The sequence below is a fragment of the Nerophis ophidion genome, linkage group LG05, assembly GCF_033978795.1.
Source record: "Nerophis ophidion isolate RoL-2023_Sa linkage group LG05, RoL_Noph_v1.0, whole genome shotgun sequence".
Taxonomy (NCBI): domain Eukaryota; kingdom Metazoa; phylum Chordata; class Actinopteri; order Syngnathiformes; family Syngnathidae; genus Nerophis; species Nerophis ophidion.
This window is the reverse complement of record NC_084615.1, coordinates 41,631,206-41,655,201: the sequence shown is the minus strand read 5'-3', so window position 1 is coordinate 41,655,201 and position 23,996 is coordinate 41,631,206. Positions and strand designations below refer to the sequence as shown.

General features: G+C 41.3%; 1 protein-coding gene across 2 annotated transcripts in view; it reads left to right on the top strand.

Moving 5' to 3' along the window:
* The first annotated feature begins 367 nt into the window (after positions 1 to 367).
* phip (pleckstrin homology domain interacting protein) overlaps positions 368 to 23,996 on the top strand; it is a 44,906-nt gene continuing 21,277 nt past the window's right edge. For both annotated transcript variants that reach the window (XM_061900973.1, XM_061900972.1), the window contains exons 1-15: positions 368 to 848; positions 917 to 1,123; positions 1,242 to 1,300; positions 1,387 to 1,416; positions 1,537 to 1,596; positions 4,484 to 4,634; positions 4,708 to 4,806; positions 6,813 to 6,973; positions 19,142 to 19,363; positions 19,457 to 19,557; positions 19,708 to 19,778; positions 19,864 to 19,964; positions 20,383 to 20,423; positions 20,747 to 20,845; positions 21,059 to 21,215. In XM_061900973.1, the coding sequence (XP_061756957.1) occupies positions 1,084 to 1,123; positions 1,242 to 1,300; positions 1,387 to 1,416; positions 1,537 to 1,596; positions 4,484 to 4,634; positions 4,708 to 4,806; positions 6,813 to 6,973; positions 19,142 to 19,363; positions 19,457 to 19,557; positions 19,708 to 19,778; positions 19,864 to 19,964; positions 20,383 to 20,423; positions 20,747 to 20,845; positions 21,059 to 21,215 (1,392 nt within the window). In that variant the 5' untranslated portion in view covers positions 368 to 848; positions 917 to 1,083. The remainder of the gene's footprint in view (positions 849 to 916; positions 1,124 to 1,241; positions 1,301 to 1,386; positions 1,417 to 1,536; positions 1,597 to 4,483; positions 4,635 to 4,707; positions 4,807 to 6,812; positions 6,974 to 19,141; positions 19,364 to 19,456; positions 19,558 to 19,707; positions 19,779 to 19,863; positions 19,965 to 20,382; positions 20,424 to 20,746; positions 20,846 to 21,058; positions 21,216 to 23,996) is intronic.

Here is a 23,996-nt window from a genome sequence, read left to right as displayed (position 1 = left end):
CCTTATGTGTATGGTCAGATTTAGAGAATCTTGAAAATTACAAGTATCAACAAATCAGCACCGATTCAGTGTAATAGCAAAAATATCAAAATCAACAATGTATCAACATACATGCACAGGAACAATATGTCAAAATAGAAGAGGACTTGATACAATAGATTTTTGGATCGCTCCTCAGTGTGTTTTTCATGGACTTTGTAATAAATTAAGCTGCTTTTGGGTCATCCCAGAGAAGTGAGCGGTCTTCATATTTGTGCTGTTATTGTCACAATGTTGTCCAAATGTGTCGTTTCCATGGAATTCCACTAACTTACATGCTTTCCTTCATTAGGCTGCATTGCCCCCTCCACTAACAACCCTTCCCCCATTTTACAGCCAGGCGGCATTCGGAAGAGACGTGCATGGACGTCTTCCACACTGAGGCGTCTCCCGGAGCGCTTGTGTGTGTGTTCGCAGGGAATTATCAACGTTTAAAAAGAAAATAACAACACAGCCATGTTGTTTTTTGTAAGGAGCAAGAGCTAGCTTCGCGGCTATAGACGAGTCCTCTCGCACGTGGACTCAGGATCCTAATATGACGTCCAAAATGTCCAGATTAAATGTACAAGATGGTGAACTGGTCGTTATTAACGCATCAAATGCCGTAAAAACAGCGAGCACTTTAGCAACGTATCCACGACGAGACGGCTGCCATTACTGTCTTCTCCTACAGCGGTGAACACACACTGCTAAATATCCTTCCGCGTTTTTTGCTCCTTAGAGGGGGAGGGGGATTTGGACAAAAACACCCACATTTTCGTCAAAGTCCACCATTAAAAATAGCATTAACACACACGCGATTGTGACATGTGAGTAGGGTTATTTTTCAGAGGTTGCTTGCGGTGTTTAGTGATCTAAACCGTTTCATGCGCACTAGACTTGGCGCCGAGCGGAGGAGCACGTCAAAGGGAGCCGGGCCTGTTTTCTGTGGTGTTGAATGGAGGCAGCCTCTTCCTGGTGGATAAACAGTGACAGCTACAGGGCAGCTACCGATACCGACACCGAGCGGCCCGGCTCCGGCGCTGCTGCCCTCCTCGACAAAACATGGCTTCGGATAGCCATCACATGGCACGGCTAACTTCTGGTAAGTAGTGGAGCTCGGGAGAAAATGCGCCAAGGTTGTCGTTAATGTCCCCCTTTTCTCCCACGCCGACGAAATCGGTAACCCTGTGCGATCTTCTCTCCGCCCGCGACCACACCAGAGCTCTACTTCCTAATCGCCCGCTTTCTGGAGGCAGGGCCGTGCCAAAAAGCAGCCCAGGTTGGTTCTGATCAATTGTGTTCTACTTTACAAAACACCAGAGGCGACCATAAGGCGTAATCTTGTCTTTTTAACCCCGTTTCCAGACGCTGATAAGGGAGGTGGAGGATCAGGAGGTAAGGGCTGTGTTAAGCTGCTGCAATGTCGCTTTTTAAAACTCAACACATCCTTATACGTTTCATGAGTACTCTTCATGCTTTTATGGTTATTTCACAATATTCTTGTTTCCCTGGTAGCTGCTGCCCAAAAGGCTGGACTGGACCGGGCAGGACCACCCCGGGACATATGACAATTTGGTAAGGCAGCCTCTCTCAGCAAGGGAGAAACTTTTACACAGCAACTTTAGAAATTGAATTTCCCGCATTTTTTCCAATCAGATGTTCGGAAGAAATAAGTATTTTTTTCAATTTGACAAACGAAATGCAGATAGTTGTGCATTAAGTGGGGGGTTGGTCATTGGCCTGTCCTCCCGAGTGCAGGTTGTGTCCTGAAAGGAAAGGTTAAGTTAAAAAGTGTGTGGAATTGTTGATACGTCACTGGCGTTGTGGCTGCGAGAGCCCGGTGGATCCGGGGGAGGGACTCCCTGCAACACTCCAGCCTGGAGTGGAGGCGCTGCTGCCCCGCTCCGAACACAACAACACTCCTGCTGCTGGGAAACAGGAACGTTTTTCATCTGAATGTAAACAGTAATTGGATTAAATCCTGATGTGGAGCTTCCCAGGCTGCAAAACTTTGTCGTTGAGGATGGTTTTTCTTCTTTTTTACTTTTCCTTTTTTGACCTGAAAGTGGAGGTATGCCACAAGATGATGCGAGGTAATGTGCAACTATTGTATCCACAATACTAAATAATCAATTAATGCCCTAATTAAAACGTACCAAATGCTATCTGTAGGGTGCACAGGGGCGTGGAGTGAATGGATGCTCCTCTTAGGTGCTCATACATTTGCCAGCATATTGACATGTGCAATCCACACCATTTACTATGAAATACTATTTAATTCATTAATATTTAAAAATTACATTTGAACAATTTCCAGTGCAATATTTTGCATGCATGCTTGCAGTGCTCATACACCAACATATGCACATTTTATATGAATAGTTACATGAAATTGTGTACAAGTGGAATTTTAAAGTATATTTTTTTCCTCGGTGCATGTGCTCTGTCCTACTGTATGCCCCCCCACTCCCTGCCACTCAAGCCTGCCTCCATTCTAATAATACTGTATTTTCTATTGTATCTAAAACATTGCCACTATTGTTTTTTTGTTAAATGCTTTGGACTAATGGTTATGTGATGTTTGTACACATGAATAAGTTATTCTTATATTTAATTATTTTTCTTTGCTGTTGCACAAGATGGTTCAGAATTTAGGGAGGACACATGGGTGAATTAATTAAAACTATTAATTGGGGCTAACTAATTATTGCAAATTAATTAGTTGCGTGCTTTATTAGCATTTTTAAGCACATTATTAAAAGAACACAGGCAATGTAGTTTATACATATTTATTTTTGACTAAATGATAAATCCACACAAACATTTCTCCATGAAATTCATTTCATGATGTATTTAGAATAATATATGTTTGCATGTTTGCAACACTTGGAATTCTAAAGATGTGTAATGTGGTGCAAATTGGTTTTGGCTTCACAACGTGTTCTGAATATGTGAGTGGTTGTGTACATATATAATGGCTGTGTGAGGCGCTGGGATGTGTGCTTAGAAATGCTAATCACATGTCCTGTACCAGCAATGATGTTTGATGTCATTATAGGCAGTCATTAATTGTGTGTGTGCGTGTGTTGCAGAAGATGCGCTGATAGGTGTGTGTGTGTGTGTGTGTGTGTGTGTGTTTATATCAGCATTGCCCACTGCTGCATGTCTAATTTAAACGTGTTCATATTGAACTAAGAACACACTATGCTTCACACTGCTTGCTTTAATTGCAGAAGGTCATGTTAGGCTCAGTAGTGTACAATGTACTATTTAAAAGCATCCTTATATTAAATGTATCATTGTTTGCGAATGAGGCATTTTGTTTGCAAACGCGTATTGTAAGGTCATCTGTTACTGTGACAGTTTCGATATATAGCAGCTATAGCTTTTAGATGAGTGACTCACTCTGTATATACTACCTGCAGTGTACACTTCACATATATAGTACACACAGGTCCATGCAAATGTTATTATTAAGAACTGTTTATACAGATTTTTAGTGTACAATCGAAGGTAATTAATTAGCTTTTGAATAATTACAGTTTCTGTTAAGCATGCAACACAAAGTATTATAGAGGTGAGGCTCTTTAGTCACCTCATGATTCAATCCAGATTCTTGGGGTGACAATTAAGATTCAAAATCGAAGCAACAGTAGTAATAATAATGTCAATTTTTTTTTTCTTTTAAAAAGGATTCTTGAAAGAAGTTAGCGTAAGTAAAATAAAAGATGCAATCTATTTTTGAAATTTATAAATTGATTTAGAATCAGAATAAATCATTATTGCGATTTACAAATGAATTGATTTTTTTGAGCCCCCATACAAAATACACAATATCTTACCAGAAGTTCAATTTATACTTACACATACGAACACCCTACTAATTGTATTTCCTGAGGCCGAATCGATAAATGTGTTCTGTACAAAGTTGTTATTTTTAAATATCTGCTTTTCCAAGTATCAGTGTGTCTTTGAATTTTTATGAAAAAAAAAGGCTAATGTTCATATTGCCTCCTTTTTAATGTCTTCTCTCGATAATGAAGCAAATATTTTTTGCATTTCAGCATAATGCCATGTCTTTTGAAGGAACAAAAATAAGTTTGAACATATTTAAACACAATTCATCATAGCTGTGGTGTTCTGGAAGTGTTTGGGATTTGACTTTGAAATTGTCCTCATGAAAGGTGTGTACAATAGGGACCATGGTGGGTGTTTTGTTTTGTTGAATTCATGAAACCGTTGCATTGCAAAACTTGTTGAATTTTTGTGTGGAGCGAGTTTTAAATTAACTGGGTGTATTTTAAGAGGTACCATATGCATTTTCATTGGTAAGTGTCTTTACCACGTGACACTTTCTTGAAAGTTCTTACAAAAAAAAAAAAAATCTTTCATGGCCTTTTTGCTGAAGTGTTTGTCTATACAAACAATGGTCTGCAAGATGACCATGTGTGTTTGTATGCAGGTGAAGCTTCACCAGCACATCGCTCCAGACCACCTGCTGCAGGTGTGCTCCAGAGTGTGTCCGCTACTCGAGCGGGATGTCCCGGCCAGCATTCCGGGACTTACTAGCCTGCTGGGGGCAGGCCGACAGAATCTTCTCCGCACCAATAAGAGTGAGTGAATGCACACATTTTAAGGTTCCCAAATTCTTAAAACAAATATACTTTTGTTGTTGTGTTGCTCAAGGTTGCAAACATGTAGTATGGAAGGCTTCTGCACTGGCTGCACTTCACTGTGGACGACCACCAGAGCCCCCCATCATCTATGGGAGCCCACCTAACATCGGTAAAGGACTGCTTTAATTTTGCTAATTGAAAATCAATAGTGTTCATCATTGATCTTTCTTCATTATTCTCTTTGAGGTCTATAGTCAGCAGGGATGGGTATTGTTTACATTTAAACCGATACGGTGCTAATTCCGGGTACCAGGGAAATGAAAACGGTACCAATTTTTGGTATTTGTGTGTGTATATTAATAAAAAATATATTTTTTTGAAAGTATATTAAGGACATTGGCATAAATGTGAGGGAAATGCTTTCATTGTGAGGGAAAATGTCATCATTGTCACCGACGTCCCACTGAGTGTGAGTTTTCCTTGCCCTTATGTGGGCCTACCGAGGATGTCGTAGTGGTTTGTGTTGTGGTTTGTTCAGCCCTTTGAGACACTAGTGAATTAGGGCTATATAAGTAAACATTGATTGATTTATTTGGGAAAATAATTTGTTCGGTACAGCTCATTCATGCCAAAAACACTCAACCGCCCCGTTCTGAATTGGACAATGTGAGACGGCTGGTTGAAACACAGACTAAAATAATGAGGTAAAGTTTGCAGGAACAACACATACACCCACAACACATTTCATCATCTGCTTGTGTTGTTGTGAAAGACATCATCCATGTAAGATCAATGTACAAACAGGACAACAGTCAAAACTTGAGAAGCTTGCTCTTTTTTTTTTTTTTTAAATAGCCTCAAGTTGTCTCCTTACCCATCAGGCTCCGAACACTAGCACACTTCCCCCACCTTTACAATAATAAGGCTGTGCACAACATCTAGTCTGACTGCACCAACAAAATAAAGGTTTCAAATAAGTACCTTACACAAGTGTAATGTACATTATTGATACATTAACAACATGATTATGCTCTGACCTATACTGGTCAAAATTGTCCAAAGATGTATTGCATGTGAGGATTTTTGCATTTAATTAACGGAAATGTCAAGTTGTATTCATGACACAAAAAGCACACACTTTATGGGGGTAAATAGAGTGTAAAAGGTAAAAAGCGGAATTCAAATAAACTTAAACTGGATTTTATTTTTACATATTGCTATTGTAATTTTGTTTTTTTGTTGTTACTATTATTATTTTACTTGTTATTCTTTACACAGGTGTTCTTTTTAAATTATGTCTAAAGTTGGGTATTGGTAATTCAATAAATAGTAATGTTTTCAAATTCATGAATAATGATTTTATTAACCGTGATTTCAGTATCAATCAAAATAATTGTGATCATTATTTTTGCTGTAATCGTCCAATCCTCGTTAATTCTGTGCGATCTAGTAGACATTTTCGATGATGCTGCTGCCTCTCCATATGCACCTTCCTTGCTTGACAAGCACCGCCAACAAATAGTGAACCGTGCGTTGCGACCGCTTAGTCCACCAAGGCTGAAAACATGCAAACTCCACACAGCAATGATTAAATGGTGATTCTAATATTGAGGCCAACATGCTTACCACCGTTCATCTATGATTGGTTAGTTCCAACTGCAGCAACACTCCCAGTCACTCTTGTAATTACCGTATCCACTCACAAAGGAAAATAATAAGCTATGCTTATTGACTGTACTGTAATAGAGAAATGCACATCACATGCCAAACCTTGATCTTAGAAGAGGCGGCGTAGTGACCGTGCAGAAACATAATCAGGCTTCACAATTGATTTTTGAAACAATTCGCTTTTTTTTTTTACTATGGTTCCAGTTTAATTTATTTAGATTTCCTTCAAGGTCAATAAATGTAGCTTTATTTTTGTGCGAGAGAGGCTTATGTAAAATTAATTCTTCAAAAATATACAAGTGTTAATGTTTTAAGACTTTTGACCCTGTAACAGATTAAATCTGTTTTCATTATTTCTTAAGTGCTAAAATAGTATTCAAAGTCCAAACAAGCTGAAGGTTCAACAGCCCAGACTTGACGATCCGCTGTAATTTGCTTTTCGCCATGTAAAAAATAATGTTTCCTGCCTGGCATTGTCCTCATGTGACGTCTTTTCTTGCCGTTTAGTGGAAACAGGTCACGGCCGTCGCCTGAACGGCTCTTACCGCCTGCAGCAGTTGGTGCCGACCGCTGTCTACCAGCACATGAAGATGCATAAGAGGATCCTGGGACACCTGTCGTCCGTCTACTGTGTCACCTTCGACAGAACGGGACGCCGCATATTCACTGTAAGCTGAACTCAGGCAACTTAAACATTACTTAATTGGTTAATGTGTAACATGGCTGTTGCTTCAGACGGGGAAATAAGGAAGTGTAAAAGGAATAATTCATGAACTGTAGCCGTTAGCTTTACAAATGCTGCCTGCTACTTGTTTACCATTTTCATTAAGACATTAACTTAATAAAAAAAAAATGTTATTAATGTGCTATTATTCATAAGGAGCCCTCCAACCATGTCCTAATCTCCCCAAACTTGTCCTAATTGTATGTGCTGCATACATCTTTGGGTCTAACTATAGTAGTTCCTAAGTTATTCATGAATAATAATTAATAATCAGCTCCATAAAAATTACTAACATAGAAAGTATAATAGTTGGACCAAATATGTTTGTAGCACAAACATAGCACTAAAGATTGGGACAAGCTTTGGGACATTTGGACATGATTAGAGGGCTGGTTTTGAATAAAAACACATTAATACAATAAAAAACGTTAATAACCTAAAAACTATAATAGTTACATCAAACATTTTTGCAATAGAAATGTAGCACACATGATTAGGACTGGTTTGGGGAGATTTTGAGAGGGTTGGGGGGCTGGTTATAAACCATATTTCGTTAATAACTTAAAATATTTAATATTGAGACCAGTGTTTCTTAACCGGGGTTCGATCGAACCCTAGGGGTTCGGTGAGTCGGCCTCAGGGGTTCGGCGGAGCCTCCACTCAAGCCACACCAGACTCATCGTGTACATAAAAACTTCTCCCTATCGGCATATTAGGGATATGGCAACAGCAGAACCCAAACTGATTTGCAGGTGTGTAATTTGTTACGAGTTCATGCACTGTGTTGGTTTTGTTCTTTGAACAAGGGAATGTTCGTGCACGGTTGTGCACCAGTAAAAGATCATATAACTTTGTCTTGAATTTGAAAAACATTTTATTTTACACTAAAAAAGGGTTCGGAGGATGTGCATATGAAACTGGTGGGGTTCAGTACCTCCAACAAGGTTAAGAACCACTGATTTAGGCCAACAATTTTTGCAGAAAAAACAAATAGGACAAGTTTGGGGAGATTTTGACATAGTTGCGACTAGTGTTGAATAATACATTATCACGTGGTAATAACATTGAACTTTGATAACTTAAACTCTAATAGTTAGGACAAAAATTATGTAGCATAAATGATTGGTAATGGTTTGAAGTTTTGACAAGAGTGCGGCTGATTCCGAATATGGAAACGTTAATAACTGAAAAACTATAATACTTTGACCTAAAAGTTTTGTAGTACAAAATAATTGGACATCTTTGTGTTGATTTGGACAAGGTGGAGGGGCTGCATGACATCACTAGTCAGAAAATGTATTTTAGAATAACTTAAAAACTGTAACGGCACAAACAAAACATTTTGTAGCACAAATGTTTGGGACAAGTTTAGGGAATTTTGGACGAGGGGGGAGGCAACTTCACACAGGTAAGAAGGTTGATAGGGGTTGGGGTGGCATTAGATTGACTCCTCTGTTATCTTCCTTTGTGTTCGTACACTTCCTGTGCTCATTCTTGCCGTATTTTTTGCCCTCCGTCGACTCCTTTGTTTAGATACCTTGTCAACCCCATCCTTCACCCTGCCTTCTCTCCCTGCTAGCTCTCATCATAGCAGGAGAACATACTTTATTACAGGCACTGCCTGAATGCCAGAATTAAGATTAATCCGTCTCCCTCACATTCTCCACATTCTTTTGCACAAGATCATATGTATTTATCTATTTTCGCCCGTGTATGTGTGTGGATTTGCCGCAATGACAGACATGACGTGTGTTTTACAAGAAGTGACATTGGATTAGTGTGTGATCAATGAGCATGTATAAGCAGGTTTGGATAAGTGATTGATTGTTGTAATGATTGGTGTGTTATGACTTTAAATGTGGCCTGGGGGTTCATTATGACTGGGAAGGCCACGTTGGAGCAGCTGGATGGACTGTTGAAGGAGACCTGCACTTTTTTTTTGAATTTCGTCTTTTGCTCGCAATCGTGAGACATGACGATGGATTTTACAAAACCCAAAACCAGTGAAGTTGGCATGTTGTGTAATTCGTAAATAAAAACAGAATACAATGATTTGCAAATCCATTTCAACTTATATTCAATTGAATGCACTGCAAAGACAATCCATCCATCCATCCATTTTCTACCGCTTATTCCCTTTTGGGGTCGCGGGGGGGGCTGGCGCCTATCTCGGCTACAATCGGGCGGAAGGCGGGGTACACCCTGGACAAGTCGCCACCTCATCGCAGGCACTGCAAAGACAAGACATTTAAAGTTTGAACTGAGATTTTTTATTTTGAAAGTAATCATTAACTTACAATTTAATGGCAGCAACACATTGCAAAAAAGTTGGCACGGGGCATTTTTACCACTGTCTTACATGGCCTTTCCTTTTAACAACATTCCATTTTGGGAACTGAGGAGACCACTTTTTGAAGCTTTTCAGGTGGAATTCTTTCCCATTCTTGCTTGATGTACAGTTTAAGTTGTTCAACAGTCTGGGGTCTCCGTTGTTGTATTTTACACTTCATTTTGCGCCACACATTTTCAATGGGAGAAGGGTCTGGACTCCAGGCAGGCCAGTCGAGCACCAGCACTCTTTTACTATGAAGCCATGCTGTTCTAGCACGTGGCTTGGCATTGTCTTGCTGCAATAAGCAGGGGCGTCCATGATATCGTTGCTTGGATCAACATATGGTGCTCCAACCCTGTGTGTACCTTTCAGCATTAATGGTGCCTTCACAGATGTGTAAGTAACCCATGCCTTGGGCATTAATACACCCCCATTCCATTACAGATGTTGGCTTTTGAATTTTGCGCCTATAACACTCAGGTGGTTCTTTTCCTCTTTGTTCCGGAGGGCACGACGTCCACAGTTTCCAAAAACTATTTGAAATGTGGACTCTTCAGATCACAGAACACTTTTACACTTTGCATCAGTCCATCTTAGAGGAGCTCAGGCCTAGCGAAGCTGGCGGCGTTTCTGATGGTGGTTTATAAATGGCTTTTGCTTTGCATAGTAAAGTTTTAACTTGCACTTACAGATGTTGCAACAAACTGTAGTTACTGACAGTGGTTTTCAGAATTGTTCTTAAGCCCATGTGGTGATATCCTTTACGCACAGATGTTTTTTGATGCAGTACCGCCTGAGGGATCCAAGGTCACAGGCATTCAGTGTTACATGCAGTGATTTTTCCAGATTCTCTGAACCTTTGAGGATATTACAAACCTTAGATAATTAAATTCTTTGCAATAGCATGTTGTGAAATGCTGTTGGACAATTTGCTCACGCACATGTTGACAAAGTGGTGACTTTCATCCCATCCTTGATTGGTAATGACTGAGCATTTCATGGAAGCTCCTTTTATACCCAATCATGGCACCCACATGTTCCCAATTAGCCTGTTCACGTGTGGGATGTTCCAAATAAGTGTTGGATGAACATTCCTTAACTTTCTCAGTGTCAGAGTTATTTTTTCTGTCGAACCCCAAGATGCAGAGAAGGAGGGAGGCATTTTGCAGGAAAACAGTTTAATTTAGAATAGTAGAACAGAACAAACAAAGGGTACCAACAAAAAGCACACACGTGGGCGAATATAACAAACTAAGGGCTATGAACAAACAAATCAGAAGCAGGGAAGTAAAAACAGTAAGCTACAAACATCTACCAAATATAGCTTACCGCTAAGCTGCAATCACACGACCAGTAGGAATGACAAGTAGAAAATGACATTGACACGATAATAATCCAGCCCTGACTGGAGGAGAAAACAGGTCTTAAATACTGGCTGGCTGGTTGATCCCAGGCTGTGGCCAGGTGCCAATCAGCCACACAGCACTCAGGGAGACAAACAGGAAACAGAACCAAAATAAGAGTACTGACAGGAACAAGACAAATGCAGAAGAAAAACTAAGACATAGACCAAAACTGTCAGGGACAAGCCTGACAGTAGCCCCCCTTCCCATAACGGATACCAGACGTTCAATCAATCAATCAATGTTTATTTATATAACCCCAAATCACAAATGTCTCAAAGGACTGCACAAATCATTACGACTACAACATCCTCGGAAGAACCCACAAAAGGGCAAGGAAAACTCACACCCAGTGGGCAGGGAGAATTCACATTCAGTGGGACGTTCTTGAAACCCCCCCCCCAAAAAAAAAACTGTCCAAAGTCACGGGAAGGTGGAGGGAGGAGAAGGAGGTGGGTCGCCAGGCCAAGTGTCCCCGCAACCAGTGGGGAAGAGTCAGGTGGCGACGGCGAGTAGAACGGCGCAGCAATTGGCGAGGCGGTCGCCCATGAAATGACCACATCCGTGGCCGACGAAAGGTTGGTGGCGCGCTCTGCTGGCCCACCGGAGACGATGGTGGCGCCCTCTGCTGGCCCACCGGAGACGATGGTGGCGCCCTCTGCCGGCCCACCGGAGACGATGGTGGCGCCCTCTGCTGGCCCACCGGAGAGGATGGTGGTGGCGCCCCCTGCTGCTGGACCACCGGACAGGATGGTGGTGGCGCCCCTTGCTGCTGGACCACTGGACAGGATGGTGGTGGCGCCCCTTGCTGCTGGACCACCGGACAGGATGGTGGTGGCGCCCCCTGCTGCTGGCGCCCCCTGCTGCTGGCCCACCGAACAGGATGGTGGCGCCCTCTGCCGGCCCACCGGAGACGATGGTGGCACCCTCTGCTGGCCCACCGGAGAGGATGGTGGTGGCGCCCCCTGCTGCTGGAACACTGGACAGGATGGTGGTGGCGCCCCCTGCTGCTGGACCACCGGACAGGATGGTGGTGGCGCCCCCTGCTGCTGGACCACCGGACAGGATGGTGGTGGCGCACCTTGCTGCTGGACCACCGGACAGGATGGTGGTGGCGCCCCTTGCTGCTGGACAACCGGACAGGATGGTGGTGGCACCCCTTGCTGCTGGCCCACCGGACAGGATGGTGGTGGCACCCCTTGCTGCTGGCCCACCGGACAGGATGGTGGCGCCCTCTGCTGCTGGCCCACCGGAGTGCGTGGTGGCGCCCTCTGCTGCTGGCCCACCGGAGTGCGTGGTGGCGCCCCCTGCTGCTGGCCCACCGGAGTGCGTGGTGGCGCCCCCTGCTGCTGGCCCACCGGAGTGCGTGGTGGCGCCCCCTGCTGCTGGCCCACCGGAATGCGTGGTGGCGTCTGCTGGCCCACCGGAGTGCATGGTGGCGTCTGCTGGCCCACCGGAGTGCATGGTGGCGCCGTAGGTTGCTGACCCACCGGAGATGATGGCACCGTAGGTTGTAGAGCCACTTGTGTGAGTAGTAGCTGTGTCTTAGCTGCACAGCTACGGATAGCCCTCCCCTCAAGGGACGGATTCCAGACGTCCCCAGATAAGCCCACATACAACATGGGTGGGTGGGAGAGGGCTTGAAAAGTGTCCGAACTTCTTTTCAAGTTATTCATTAATTCTGTCGCTAAACTAAGCCTCTCCGCCATAGACATCTCTGCGGGGTTCGAATTTGGCTGGATTATTCTGTCAGAGTTATTTTGTGTCGAACCCCAAGATGCAGAGAAGGAGGGAGGCATTTTGCAGGAAAACATAGTTTAATTTAAAATACTAGAACTAGAACAAACAAAGGGTACAAACAAAAAGCACGCACATGGGCGGATATAACAAACTAAGGGCTATGAACAAACAAATCAGAAGCAGGGAACAAAAAACAGTAAGCTACAAACATCTACCAAATATAGCTTACCGCTACGCTGCAATCACACGACCAGTAGGAATGACAAGTAGAAAATGACATTGACACGGCAATAATCCAGCCCTGACTGGAGGAGAAAACAGGTCTTAAATAGTGGCTGGCTGATTGATCCCAGGTGTGGCCAGGTGCCAATCAGCCACAGCTGAGGGTTACACAGCACTCAGGGAGACAAACAGGAAACAGAACCAAAATAAGAGTACTGACAGGAACTAAAGACAAATGCAGAGGAAAAACTAAGACATAGACCAAAACTGTCAGGGACAAGCCTGACATTCAGACTTTTTTGCCACTTGCGCCAGCTTTTTTGGAACATGTTGCAGGCATCAAATTCCAAATGAGCTAATTGCAAAAAATAGCTACGTTTTCCAGTTCGAACATTAAGTATCTTGTCTTTGCAGTCTATTCAAATGAATATAGGTTGAAAAGGATTTGCAAACCATTGTATTCTGTTTTTATCTACGATTTACACAACGTACCAACTTCACTGAATTTGTGGTGTGTATTTATTTTAATGTATTCTAAATATTAAATAAATGTTTTCCAAAGTCTGCTTGCAATGGAACACGTGGGTTCTGCTCAATTCTGTCTAAAAGCCCTTAAAAACATCCAAACACCTGCATTAGGGTTGTATATACATGATATAATTGTAAGTATATATTCAATGTAGTAATGGGCACATTTATAATAACATTTAATATTTACGTGTTTTGATCATTTTAAGCATATGCGGCATATTAATTTCAAAAACGCATCACGACATTTGCTTTTTTTTTTCTCTCATCACTGATTACTCACTGCAGATTTCATGAGAGCCAACGAACAAAAAACATCACTTACTGTACAATGTCTGCTGTCGTTGGAATGCTGACTACCAAGGTGCAGGAAAGAAAATAAGCTATAAGTAGTTTGTCTGAATTAGGGCTTATAATAACAGTATCACTAATACTTGGTTAATAATTCAAATCACCAAAGGTAAATAGAGTATCGTTGGCACTTTTTAACTTTTTAAATGGGTATTTATTAGATATAATCGGGGAAATGGAAGACCTCCTATTGGACTTTTATTTACAGTTATTTAAAATTTTTAAATTGCAGCACGGTTGTACAGGGGTTAGTGCATGTGCCTCACAATACGAATGTCCTGAAAAGTCCTGTTTTCAAACCCGGGCTCCGGATCTTTCTGTGTGGAGTTTGCATGTTCTCCCCGTGACTGAGTGGGTTCCCTCCGGGCACTCTGGCTTCCTCCCACCGCCAAAAACATGCACCTGGGGATAGGTTTTTTGGCAAAACTAAATTGGCCCAAGTGTGTGAATATGAGTGTGAATGTTGTCTGTCTGTCTGTGTTGGCCCTGCGATGAGGCGGCGACTTGTCCAGGGTGCACCCCGCCTTCCGTCCGAATGTAGCTGAGATAGGCTCCAGCATCCCCCACGACCCCAAAAAGGGACAAGCGGTAGACAATGGATCTAGTTTACTTTTGATTCAAATAAAATTACTTACATCTTGTTCTCATTTAAATTAAAGAAGTTTACTGCCAACCATGCTTTTATGTCGTCAAGACAACTTATAAGTGATTTCAAACATGTCACTTTTCCTTTTTAGGGGTACATAAATTTGTGTATCATTAGCATAAAGATGGCCCTGCGATGAGGTGGCGACTTGTCCAGGGTGTACCCTGCCTTCCGCCCGATTGTAGCTGAGATAGGCGCCAGCGCCCCCCGCGACCCCGAAAGAGAATAAGCGGTAGAAAATGGATGGATGGATAAGCATAAAGATGATGCAGTATATTATATATTTTTTTAAATGTGTTTGTATGGGTAGGACATTCACTGAAAACAGGATTGGTCCAAGCATCGAGCCCTGAGGGACATCACAGGACATTATTTATATGATGCTGGGATACCCATAATTTCAGTCTCTAAGTTACTAGAGCTTGGAAGCCCCGAAAATATTCCTTTCTTTTGGTTGACATGTCCTCACGGCCACATATGTTATGCCACTGTGATGTGTTTCGGTGAAAACGTTGATACACATGTCTTCTCTCAGAAAATGTCACTTTTATGGAGGTCATTGTCCCATTTGGCTTCTGTTGGCCCTCAAAGCCAAAAAAGTCAGCTAAATCACCCATTGATGCCTGTGTTAGATGTCGGCGCCAAAAAACACAATTTCTTACTTTCCTACCATCTCTAACTCTCACGTCTCGTAGCTTGCATCCCATGTGATGGCTTCTTGTCTGATTTATAGTTCTGTGGTGGAGGGTGGTGCAAGACTTGTAATTCTCTTCCAAAACACTAAGGGGCAGTGTGACCAGAGTGCAACGGCAGCTGTTACAACTAGATATTTAGCTTGTTGGGAAGAGTGATGACAAACACAACATGGTCATCTCTGTCGACACTAGAATTAATCATTCAGAATCATTAGTTTACTTTTAATGGACGTTTAGCTTATAAACCAGAGGAAAATACTAGAGATGTCCGATAATATCGGCAGTCCGATATTATCGGCCAATAAATGCTTTAAAAAAATGTTTGGGGAAATTATCGGTATCTGTTTCAAAATTATCGGTATCAGATTCAAAAAGTAAAATGTATGACTTTTTAAAACGCCACTGTGTACGCAGACTTAGAAGTGCAGAGCGCCAATAAACCTTAAAGGCACTTCCTTTGCTTGTCGGTCCAGTCACATAATATCTACGGCTTTTCACACACACAGGTGAATGCAAAGCATACTTGCTCAACAGCCATACAAGTCACACTGAGGGTGGCCGTATAAACAACTTTGTCACAACACTGTTACAAATATGCGCCACACTGTGAACCCACACCAAACAAGAATGACAAACACATTTCGGGATAAAATCCGCACCGTGACACAACAAAAACACAATGGAACAAATACCCAGAACCCTTGCAGCACTAACTCTTCTGGGACGCTACAATATACACCCCCCGCTATTCCCTGCCCCCCACCTCAACCGCGCCTACCCCCAACCCCGCCCACCTTAAGCTCCTCATGCTCTCTCAGGGAGAGCATGTCCCAAATTCCAAGCTGCAGTTTTGAGGCATGTTAAAAAAAAATAATGCACTTTGTGACTTCAATAATAAATATGGCAGTGCCATGTTGGCATTTTTTTCCATAACTTGATTAGATTTTTTGGGGAAAACCTTGTTACATTGTTTAATGCATCCAGCGGGGCGTCTCAACAAAATTAGGCATAATAACATGTTAATTCCACGGCTGTATATATCAGTATCGGTTGATATCGGAATCGGTAATTAAGAGTTGGACAATATTGGAATATCAGCAAAAAAGTCATTTTTGTTCATCTCTAGAAAATACGTTCGAGAAGATGGACTGTGCAACTTCTGAACAAGTTGCGGCTTTGGGCGTTGTTATTATTTGCAAGGCTATTTGGCCGGTCAAGACACGGAACAAGAGAGCGCTATCATCTAATTGAAATGCACAAAACTGTAAATTAACCACTGTAAATTAACAACATGCAGGGGAGAATCTGTGAGTTTATGTGTTGTTATTGTTCAGAGTTCCCCCGAAATAATTTGTGATTGAAAGATATTGACAGAAAATGAGAAAGTGTGTATAGAGAAAAAGACGTGTTTGCAAAACAAAGAGTATGTGTCAGAACTGAACATGTTGTTAGCACTAAATGGGTAATAATAGTTAGTGTTGTTTGTGTGACTTTTTTTGGACAAAACAACAAGCTGAAAAAACACATTCATTGTTTTTACAGTGCACAAAGGAATTGTGTACATTATTAGTTTGCATGCAAATGTTTAATAGCTGTTACTTTATTTCCTAAAATAATTTGCTTTCCTGTGTTCGGGTAGCCTGTTTAATAGCTGACTGATCACAGCTCTGCGGTCTGTGTTGCCTTCGACCGAATCAAGGATTTTTAGGAGGTGCACGTGAGGCTTGCAGGAAGATACGCAGGGTTGCGGGACAAGACCGCGTTGCTTAAGCAAGTTACGTGACATCAGGCTTTACTGAGTCATGAGCTTGATTTAAAGAACAATTGTGGCCACTCTGTCGACATAAAACAATTACCACTCCTCTTTAAGTTAAAGACAGCGTAAGGCAACTGCAACCGTTCTCTTTCTCTCACTTTCACCAACAGACACACTCAATAGACTTTGGTTCAATTCAAATTCTCCCTCTTTCCCCATCCCCCTTCTTCTTTACCCTGCTCCTTAGCTTTAGAATTTAGTGCTATGGCGATGTGTTAAAAATACGACCCTTGGCATTTGGACATTGCCCGAGTTTTGCTATGTCATCAACACTTGCCTTTTGCAGGCAGTGACGTAAAGCAAATAAGAAAAATGTTTGTTTACATTTAAGATGCCATCGCATTAAATGTTTGGCCCCGGTTGAGATTTTTTTCTTTCGTCTGTCGACATAAAGAAAAAAACAACAAACATCCTTTTTGTCGTAGTTTTTTAAGTGAATCCTTGACGTGTGTCCCCTTCAAAACAATGCATCCATAGTTACGCTGTTACATGTTAAACTCACAAAATGTTTCCAGACACACACTGATGGCAACGGGTGAAAGTAACCTATAGACTGTTCATAATCATGAATGATGTTCCCTTACTGATGGAGCAACAAACTAAGTAGCTTCAACCGCGTTGCTGGCTTGTTGTATTGAGCGGTGAAAATGTCCATCTATCATCTTCCGCTTATCCGATGTCGGGTCGCGGGGGCAGCAGCCTAAACAGAGAAGCCCAGACTGCCCTCTCCCCAACTACCTTGTACAGCTCTTCCCGGGAAATCCCAAGACGTTTTCCACGCCAGTCGGGAGACATAGTCTCTCCACCAAGTCCTTGTTCTTTCTCGTCTTCTCCTATTGGTCGAACGCTACCTAAATACCTCCTGAGGGAGGCGTTCGGGGGCCCTGATGACCAGATGAACGAACGACCTTATCTGGCTCCTCTACATGTGGAGGAGCAGCAGCTTTACTCTTAGCTCCTCTAAAATGACAAAGCTTCTCACCCTATCTCTAAGGGGGAGCCCTGCCATTCGACGGAGGAAACTCATTTCCGCTGCTTGAACTCGTGATTTTGTTCTTTCTGTCATAACCCAAAGCTCATGACCTGCGAAAACATAAAATAAACAATTAAAAACCTGGCTAACTGTATGTGGCTGTGCTGTTTATTTTTTTACATTGATAAATGAGTAGTATTTGGACTGAGCCATAGCTACTGATGCAATCATGGCCACACAAAAACTCCAACACCACACAAACTATAAATGCCAGGTCATTACGCTATGATGGCGCTCACACACAGCCATTAAAGGTAATTAACAGCATGTTATGCATGTGTCGCTGGTTTGCTAGTTAGTTTAAAGCAAACAGTGCAGCAATACTTATAAGTCTTATTATGAGGAAACAAACAAGTAGTGTTCACTCACAGTCGCCAATCACATGTGCGTATTCTACTGTAATTTATTAAGAACGTTAATTTATGGATATTAATCATGAAATGCTGTTGGTAGATTACAGAAATGCTAAAAGACTGTAATTACATAATTTTTAGACGGAAAGTTACAAAAATCTACACTTCATTATGGGCCTGTGCTACAGCACACATTTCATTGTGCAACTTGTTTGGTTTAAAAAAAACTAAACGCTCAATGTGATCTCTGAAAAGGGTACACATTCTTTTGAAATTAGGACCCCCACTTGCACATAGAATACTACTTTATAGCTCATGAAAACGAAGATTCTATTGTTATTTTCATTGTTAGTGGGCCAAATCACTTATATTAAAAAAATAACGTAATGGAGATGACAGATGTCATTTGATTGTATTAATAGAACATTTAACTTGCTCTGATGTCAATTTTGGGACAGGTATGCTGTGTGCACACGTGGTCCACTGAATGCTCAAGGAGTTTTTACTTTTGCTCACACACAGGAAAATTAGCGGGAACATTGTTCCAGATTATTAATAGGAAACAAGTTTGTGTTTTCAATGTTCTCTGTTTGAGTAATTTCACTTGATCAAACCTTTTATAACATTCCACGCTACAATATAATTAATATATGTATGATTAATGCTGATCTCTTGGATCAATATTTTTGTAGACTCTATTATCGATATTGTATCAGAAGTAAAAAAGTTGTATTGAGACTCACCTTTTCAAAGGTGGTAAAGGGTACCAAAAAAGGTACGTACTGTTACTCTATTTAATCGAGTTACATTTTTCCATTGCTGAAAATTGTAAATGGGTACCACGACGATGTGTCGACACCAACAAATTTTGGCACCTCTAGCTTTTGATTACATTGTCAAAAGGGTACCAAAAATAATCAGTCAGTGAATGCATCTGTTAGATAAAAACAGGTTATTCTTTGCAAGTCACCATACTGACCTATTCCCCTTCAGGGCTCCGATGATTGTCTGGTGAAGATCTGGGGGACAGATGACGGGCGTCTGCTGGCGACGCTCCGGGGCCATGCCGCCGAGATCTCCGACATGGCGGTCAGCTACGAAAACACAATGATCGCCGCTGGATCCTGCGACAAAACCATCCGAGTGTGGTGCTTGCAGACGTGTGCGCCTTTAGCCGTCTTGGAAGGCCATGCGGCGTCCATTACCTCGCTGCAGGTGAGGCGTGCCTAACTGTAGGAGTACATTTAATTCCAAACCACAGATTTATTATAACAAAGCACATACACCTTAAAATGGTTGTGTTTGTAGTTTTCTCCTTTGTGTAGCGGCTCCAAGCGCTACCTGTCCTCCACGGGTGCTGATGGCACCATCTGTTTCTGGCAGTGGGATGCACGCACACTCAAGTTTGGGTGAGATACAGCTGCACATTAACTAGTGCACACTTTTTTAGGAATGGATTTATATGTACTTTGACAATTATATGTGATATTTTAGCAAATTAACTGTAGTTCATTAAGAAAGACAACGAAAATAAGTTGTTTTTCTGTTCATGTATGCAGTCAGAGGCCCAGTAAATTCACAGAGCGTTCCAGACCCGGCGTCCAGATGATGTGCTCGTCCTTCAGTGCAGGTGATGCTGACTTTCAAGCCACCATGACCTAAAATAGAAGAACAACGCTAGTACTACTTGCCCAATTATGTCCTGTTATGTGCAGGTGGAATGTTCCTGGCCACGGGAAGCACTGACCACATTATCAGGGTCTACTACTTTGGTTCAGGACAACCCGAGAAGATCTCAGAGCTTGAGTCCCATACAGTGAGTCAGCATTTAAAGTGGAATTTTAAGTTCGACCACCATATCAAGTCCTATAGTTACTGTCAGCAAGTTATTTCTGAAGTCGTAAGTTATTAATTCAGCGTTACCTCGTTTTTCGTACACCCCACATGTTGTATGATTCAAATTTAATTTCAAACTCTTACCAACATTTTCTCCATTGTTTTCATATACCATCTTCCTTACCATACGGTTAAATGGGCCTGGCTTATAAAACTATGTACAATATTTATTGTAGGAAAACTTGCTTCAGTTTTCGTACAATTTGTTTTTCCTCCGACCCTTTGGACCGGCTTACTAATGAAAACCGAGGTACTGATGTATGTCATATTTCATCACCACTTGAGAAAGACGTTTTTCCTCCTGTTGACTTTTTTTTTTCTCTATTTTTGTGAATTAGGACAAAGTTGACAGCATCCAGTTTTCACACTGCAGTGACCGGTAAGTTTGTGCGGCTTGTGACTTGTTATTCTCCAGTACACGCTGCAGTTTTTTTAAATTACGAGGTCGTTGGGTGTTGCAACAACTGACTTGAAGGTGTCAGCAGAAGTGTCACCTATACTCAAGAGCTCCTACATGACACAAACATGGGATACTCAAGCACCTCCATCATTCACACCGGCTAAGTTTAGATTTATACTTTTGCAAGAAGAGTGGTTTGAGGTCTGTGTTTAGATTTGATGAGCTTGTGTGTAAATACAACTATAAAAAGTTGTGTTAGTGGTGTGGCTGCTGCGTGAATGTGTGTGTTTGTTTCTTTTCAGGTTTGTGAGTGGCAGTCGGGATGGCACAGCGCGAATTTGGCAGCTGCATCCGCAGGGCTGGAGGAGCATTCTGCTGGACATGCAGACCAAATTACCAGGGTATGTCAGTCAAATTCTGCATTTTCTGTTATGCAGGAATTGCAAATAAGGGTAGGTGTGCGCACCTGAGTCTGTATGTTTGTTTCTGTTAAAAGTGCACATAAAACTTTAAGCTCAAGAAAAAAAACATGTTTTTGAGTGACTGCTCTTTTAGATAAATTTACAGCAGGTGAGGCCAAATGGTTGTTATAGTATTTGTGATGTCTCCTTCAGGAAGTACAACCCACCTCCGCTGGAAGACAAGGTGACCAAGCTGAAAGTCACCATGGTGGCATGGGATTGCCACGATGGTACGGTGATAACGGCAGCCAACAATTTGACACTGAAGGTGTGGAATTCCATCAGCGGAAACCTTGTCCACATCTTGATGGTATGTTTTTAAGCACATCAACCCAAACTAAGATAGATAGATAGATACTTTATTGATCCTCGGGGGGAAAATGCAGGTTTATAGCACAATTCCGTTCAACATTAGACAAACAATGAACAGGGAGACAGTATAGGGCTCCTTATGGCAAGGGTCGGGAACCTTTTTGGCTGAGAGAGCCATGAAAGCCAAATAGTTTAAAATGTATTTCCGTGAGAGCCGTACAATATTTTATAACACTAAATACAAATAAATGTGTGCATTTTTAAATACGACCAACATTTTTAGAGTATAATATGTCTCTTATTCTTTTAATAACATTGTTATTCTGAATTTAACTAATAATAAATAAAACAATTCTCACCATTAATGAACAGGTGCGTAAGAAAACGGATTCATGGATTAAGATGCACGAGAATGTTTTTTATTTTGTGCGTTATTTTTAACACTTACTTATCGTGTTAAGCAATGTCAGCTAATATTTATCTGAGAGCCAGATGCAGACATCAAAAGAGCCACATCTGGCTCTAGAGCCATAGGTTCCCTACCCCTGCCTTATGGGGCTCCTTAAGTATAAGGAACTGTATATACAGTAGATCCCCACTCCTTTGGGTTGTTACGTTCAAAACCCCCCAGCTAATATCAAAAACAATTGGATCACCAATAAAAATGCTAAATTTGACACTTTTAAGCCTTTTAATATGTCGTACACATCGTTTGAATACAATTTAGAATATAAAAGCAGTCACCACCAAAGAATGATGATGAGGGATAACAGATGGAATCTTGGACTACGTTTATACTTTAGGCCAAAGAGGACCAAATCAGATTTTTTTCAAATCTGTTTTTTTCCCAGCTGTTTAATTTAAAAGTATGAACATACACTGGCCCTAATGTAATCTCAACGTCACTTGCTGCGTGGTTAGATAAAGTGAAAACAAAGGAAGTTGACGGGATTCCGTGAAATAACAAAGTAGCTACTACATAAAATAACAGGGACACTACAGATCAGCGTGTTAATGGGTTTGTGCTGTGGCTGTTGTGTAGATGAAGTAGGCAGATGATAGAAAATAATTGCTGGATGAGGAAGAAGATAATTGCAAAAAGGAAAGTGATTGTGCTTCAGATGTTGTTTACCTCAATTTCTTTTTTTTGTTTATTTAATTTTTGACATTTACAGACCAGAAATAAAAAATAAACACATAAATGTTTTATTTATTTATTTTAATTATTTTTTTAATTTATATACTTTTGTTTACAGCGATTTACGCGTTGGCCATAGAAAGGAATGGGTGCCACAGCCAGGAGTTGTGGCACATGTATGTGTCGGGATTCAGTGTTGTAGCTTGAGCAAAGATGATGTAAAACTTGCAAACAGGTTGTTTAGACTGCAGTCACATTTGAAAAGATCGGATTCCAAATGGATTCTGACTAGCTCCTTATGTGGCCCAAATCTGATGCGAAAATATCAGATTTAAAGCATTTTGGTGACTTTAGACTGGCAAAAAACATATCCGGTGTGTGTCACTTGAGGGCAAAGAAATCAGATTTGGTGTCCAGTATAAATGGAGCCACGGTCTTCTAATCTTTAGCCTCGTCGTCCGGCTAGCACTACAACCGCACTTCTGTCTCCTGTGGCACTGCCTCTACCTACCTCTAAAAGGCGATAATGTCAGTATGGAGCTCCACATGCTGCTGGTTCCTCTTGGTTAGGAGTCTGAAATGATGGTGTTCTTCCAATGCCGCATCTACATAAACCACACTGTTTGACTGTTGGAATGCTAGTAACAAGCTTGGCTCATACATTAAGTTGTTTACTCCGCTGAGGAGTTAGTGCTGCCACAACCACGCAGAATGTCGCTTTCTTACACATATGTCCTGTCTTTACGTAGATATAGGACGTTTTATTAATATACTGTACATTTTATTGCTGTATTATCACTTCCTTTTAAGTTGTTAGAGACTAAGGGGGTGAATGAGATGGGTATCTAAAAAAACAAACAAAAAACAACAACATAAAAACAGGGATATTTCCTGAGAAAAACACAAATAGGTGGATTTCCCCCCACAAATAAAGTGCTAGTTTGTTTCTAATTAATCTCAAATATGGAGGCAACCACTGTATTTACTTGCCTGATAATGGTTATGGTATTAGTATATTTCGAACATGCATACAGTTACAATGTGGTACATTACATATTTACAATTTTACATTTCACAAATGTGAATAGGAAAAACAGCGTATTTAGTCTTACCCCTTTTCTGTTTCATAGCATTTGCATATGTTCACTTCCTTTACTCATTTTGTAACACATACAAATAATAAAGTTTATATGATTATAGAGCTGCATGATTTTGGCAAAAATGTGAATCGCAATAATTTTTGTTCAGAATTGAGATTATGATTCTCTATAACAATTTTTCAAGCAATGTTTATTCAACTAATGAACTTTATGAATACAAAAAAATAAAAGCATTCAAATGATAATTAACGTAGAGTGAGCAGTAGAAACTTTGCTCACTGCTATTCTTGCTATTCAGCATAACATTAGAAAAAAAAAATGCTGCTATCTCTCCGTCTACTGGAATTTTTGTGGGTCTAGCATTGCATTGTACAGGATTGCGGGTATTGACGTCTGTTTTCCTTTTTTTTTGTGCCTGGTATAGTTTTGCCATTCTGCATTTACACGGTGGTAGAGGTGCCTTTTAAGCAACAGAGTTTCAGTGCCCATCCATAATTACCACTGGAGTTTTCATTTGTTTCATTTTCTTTAACACACTAGT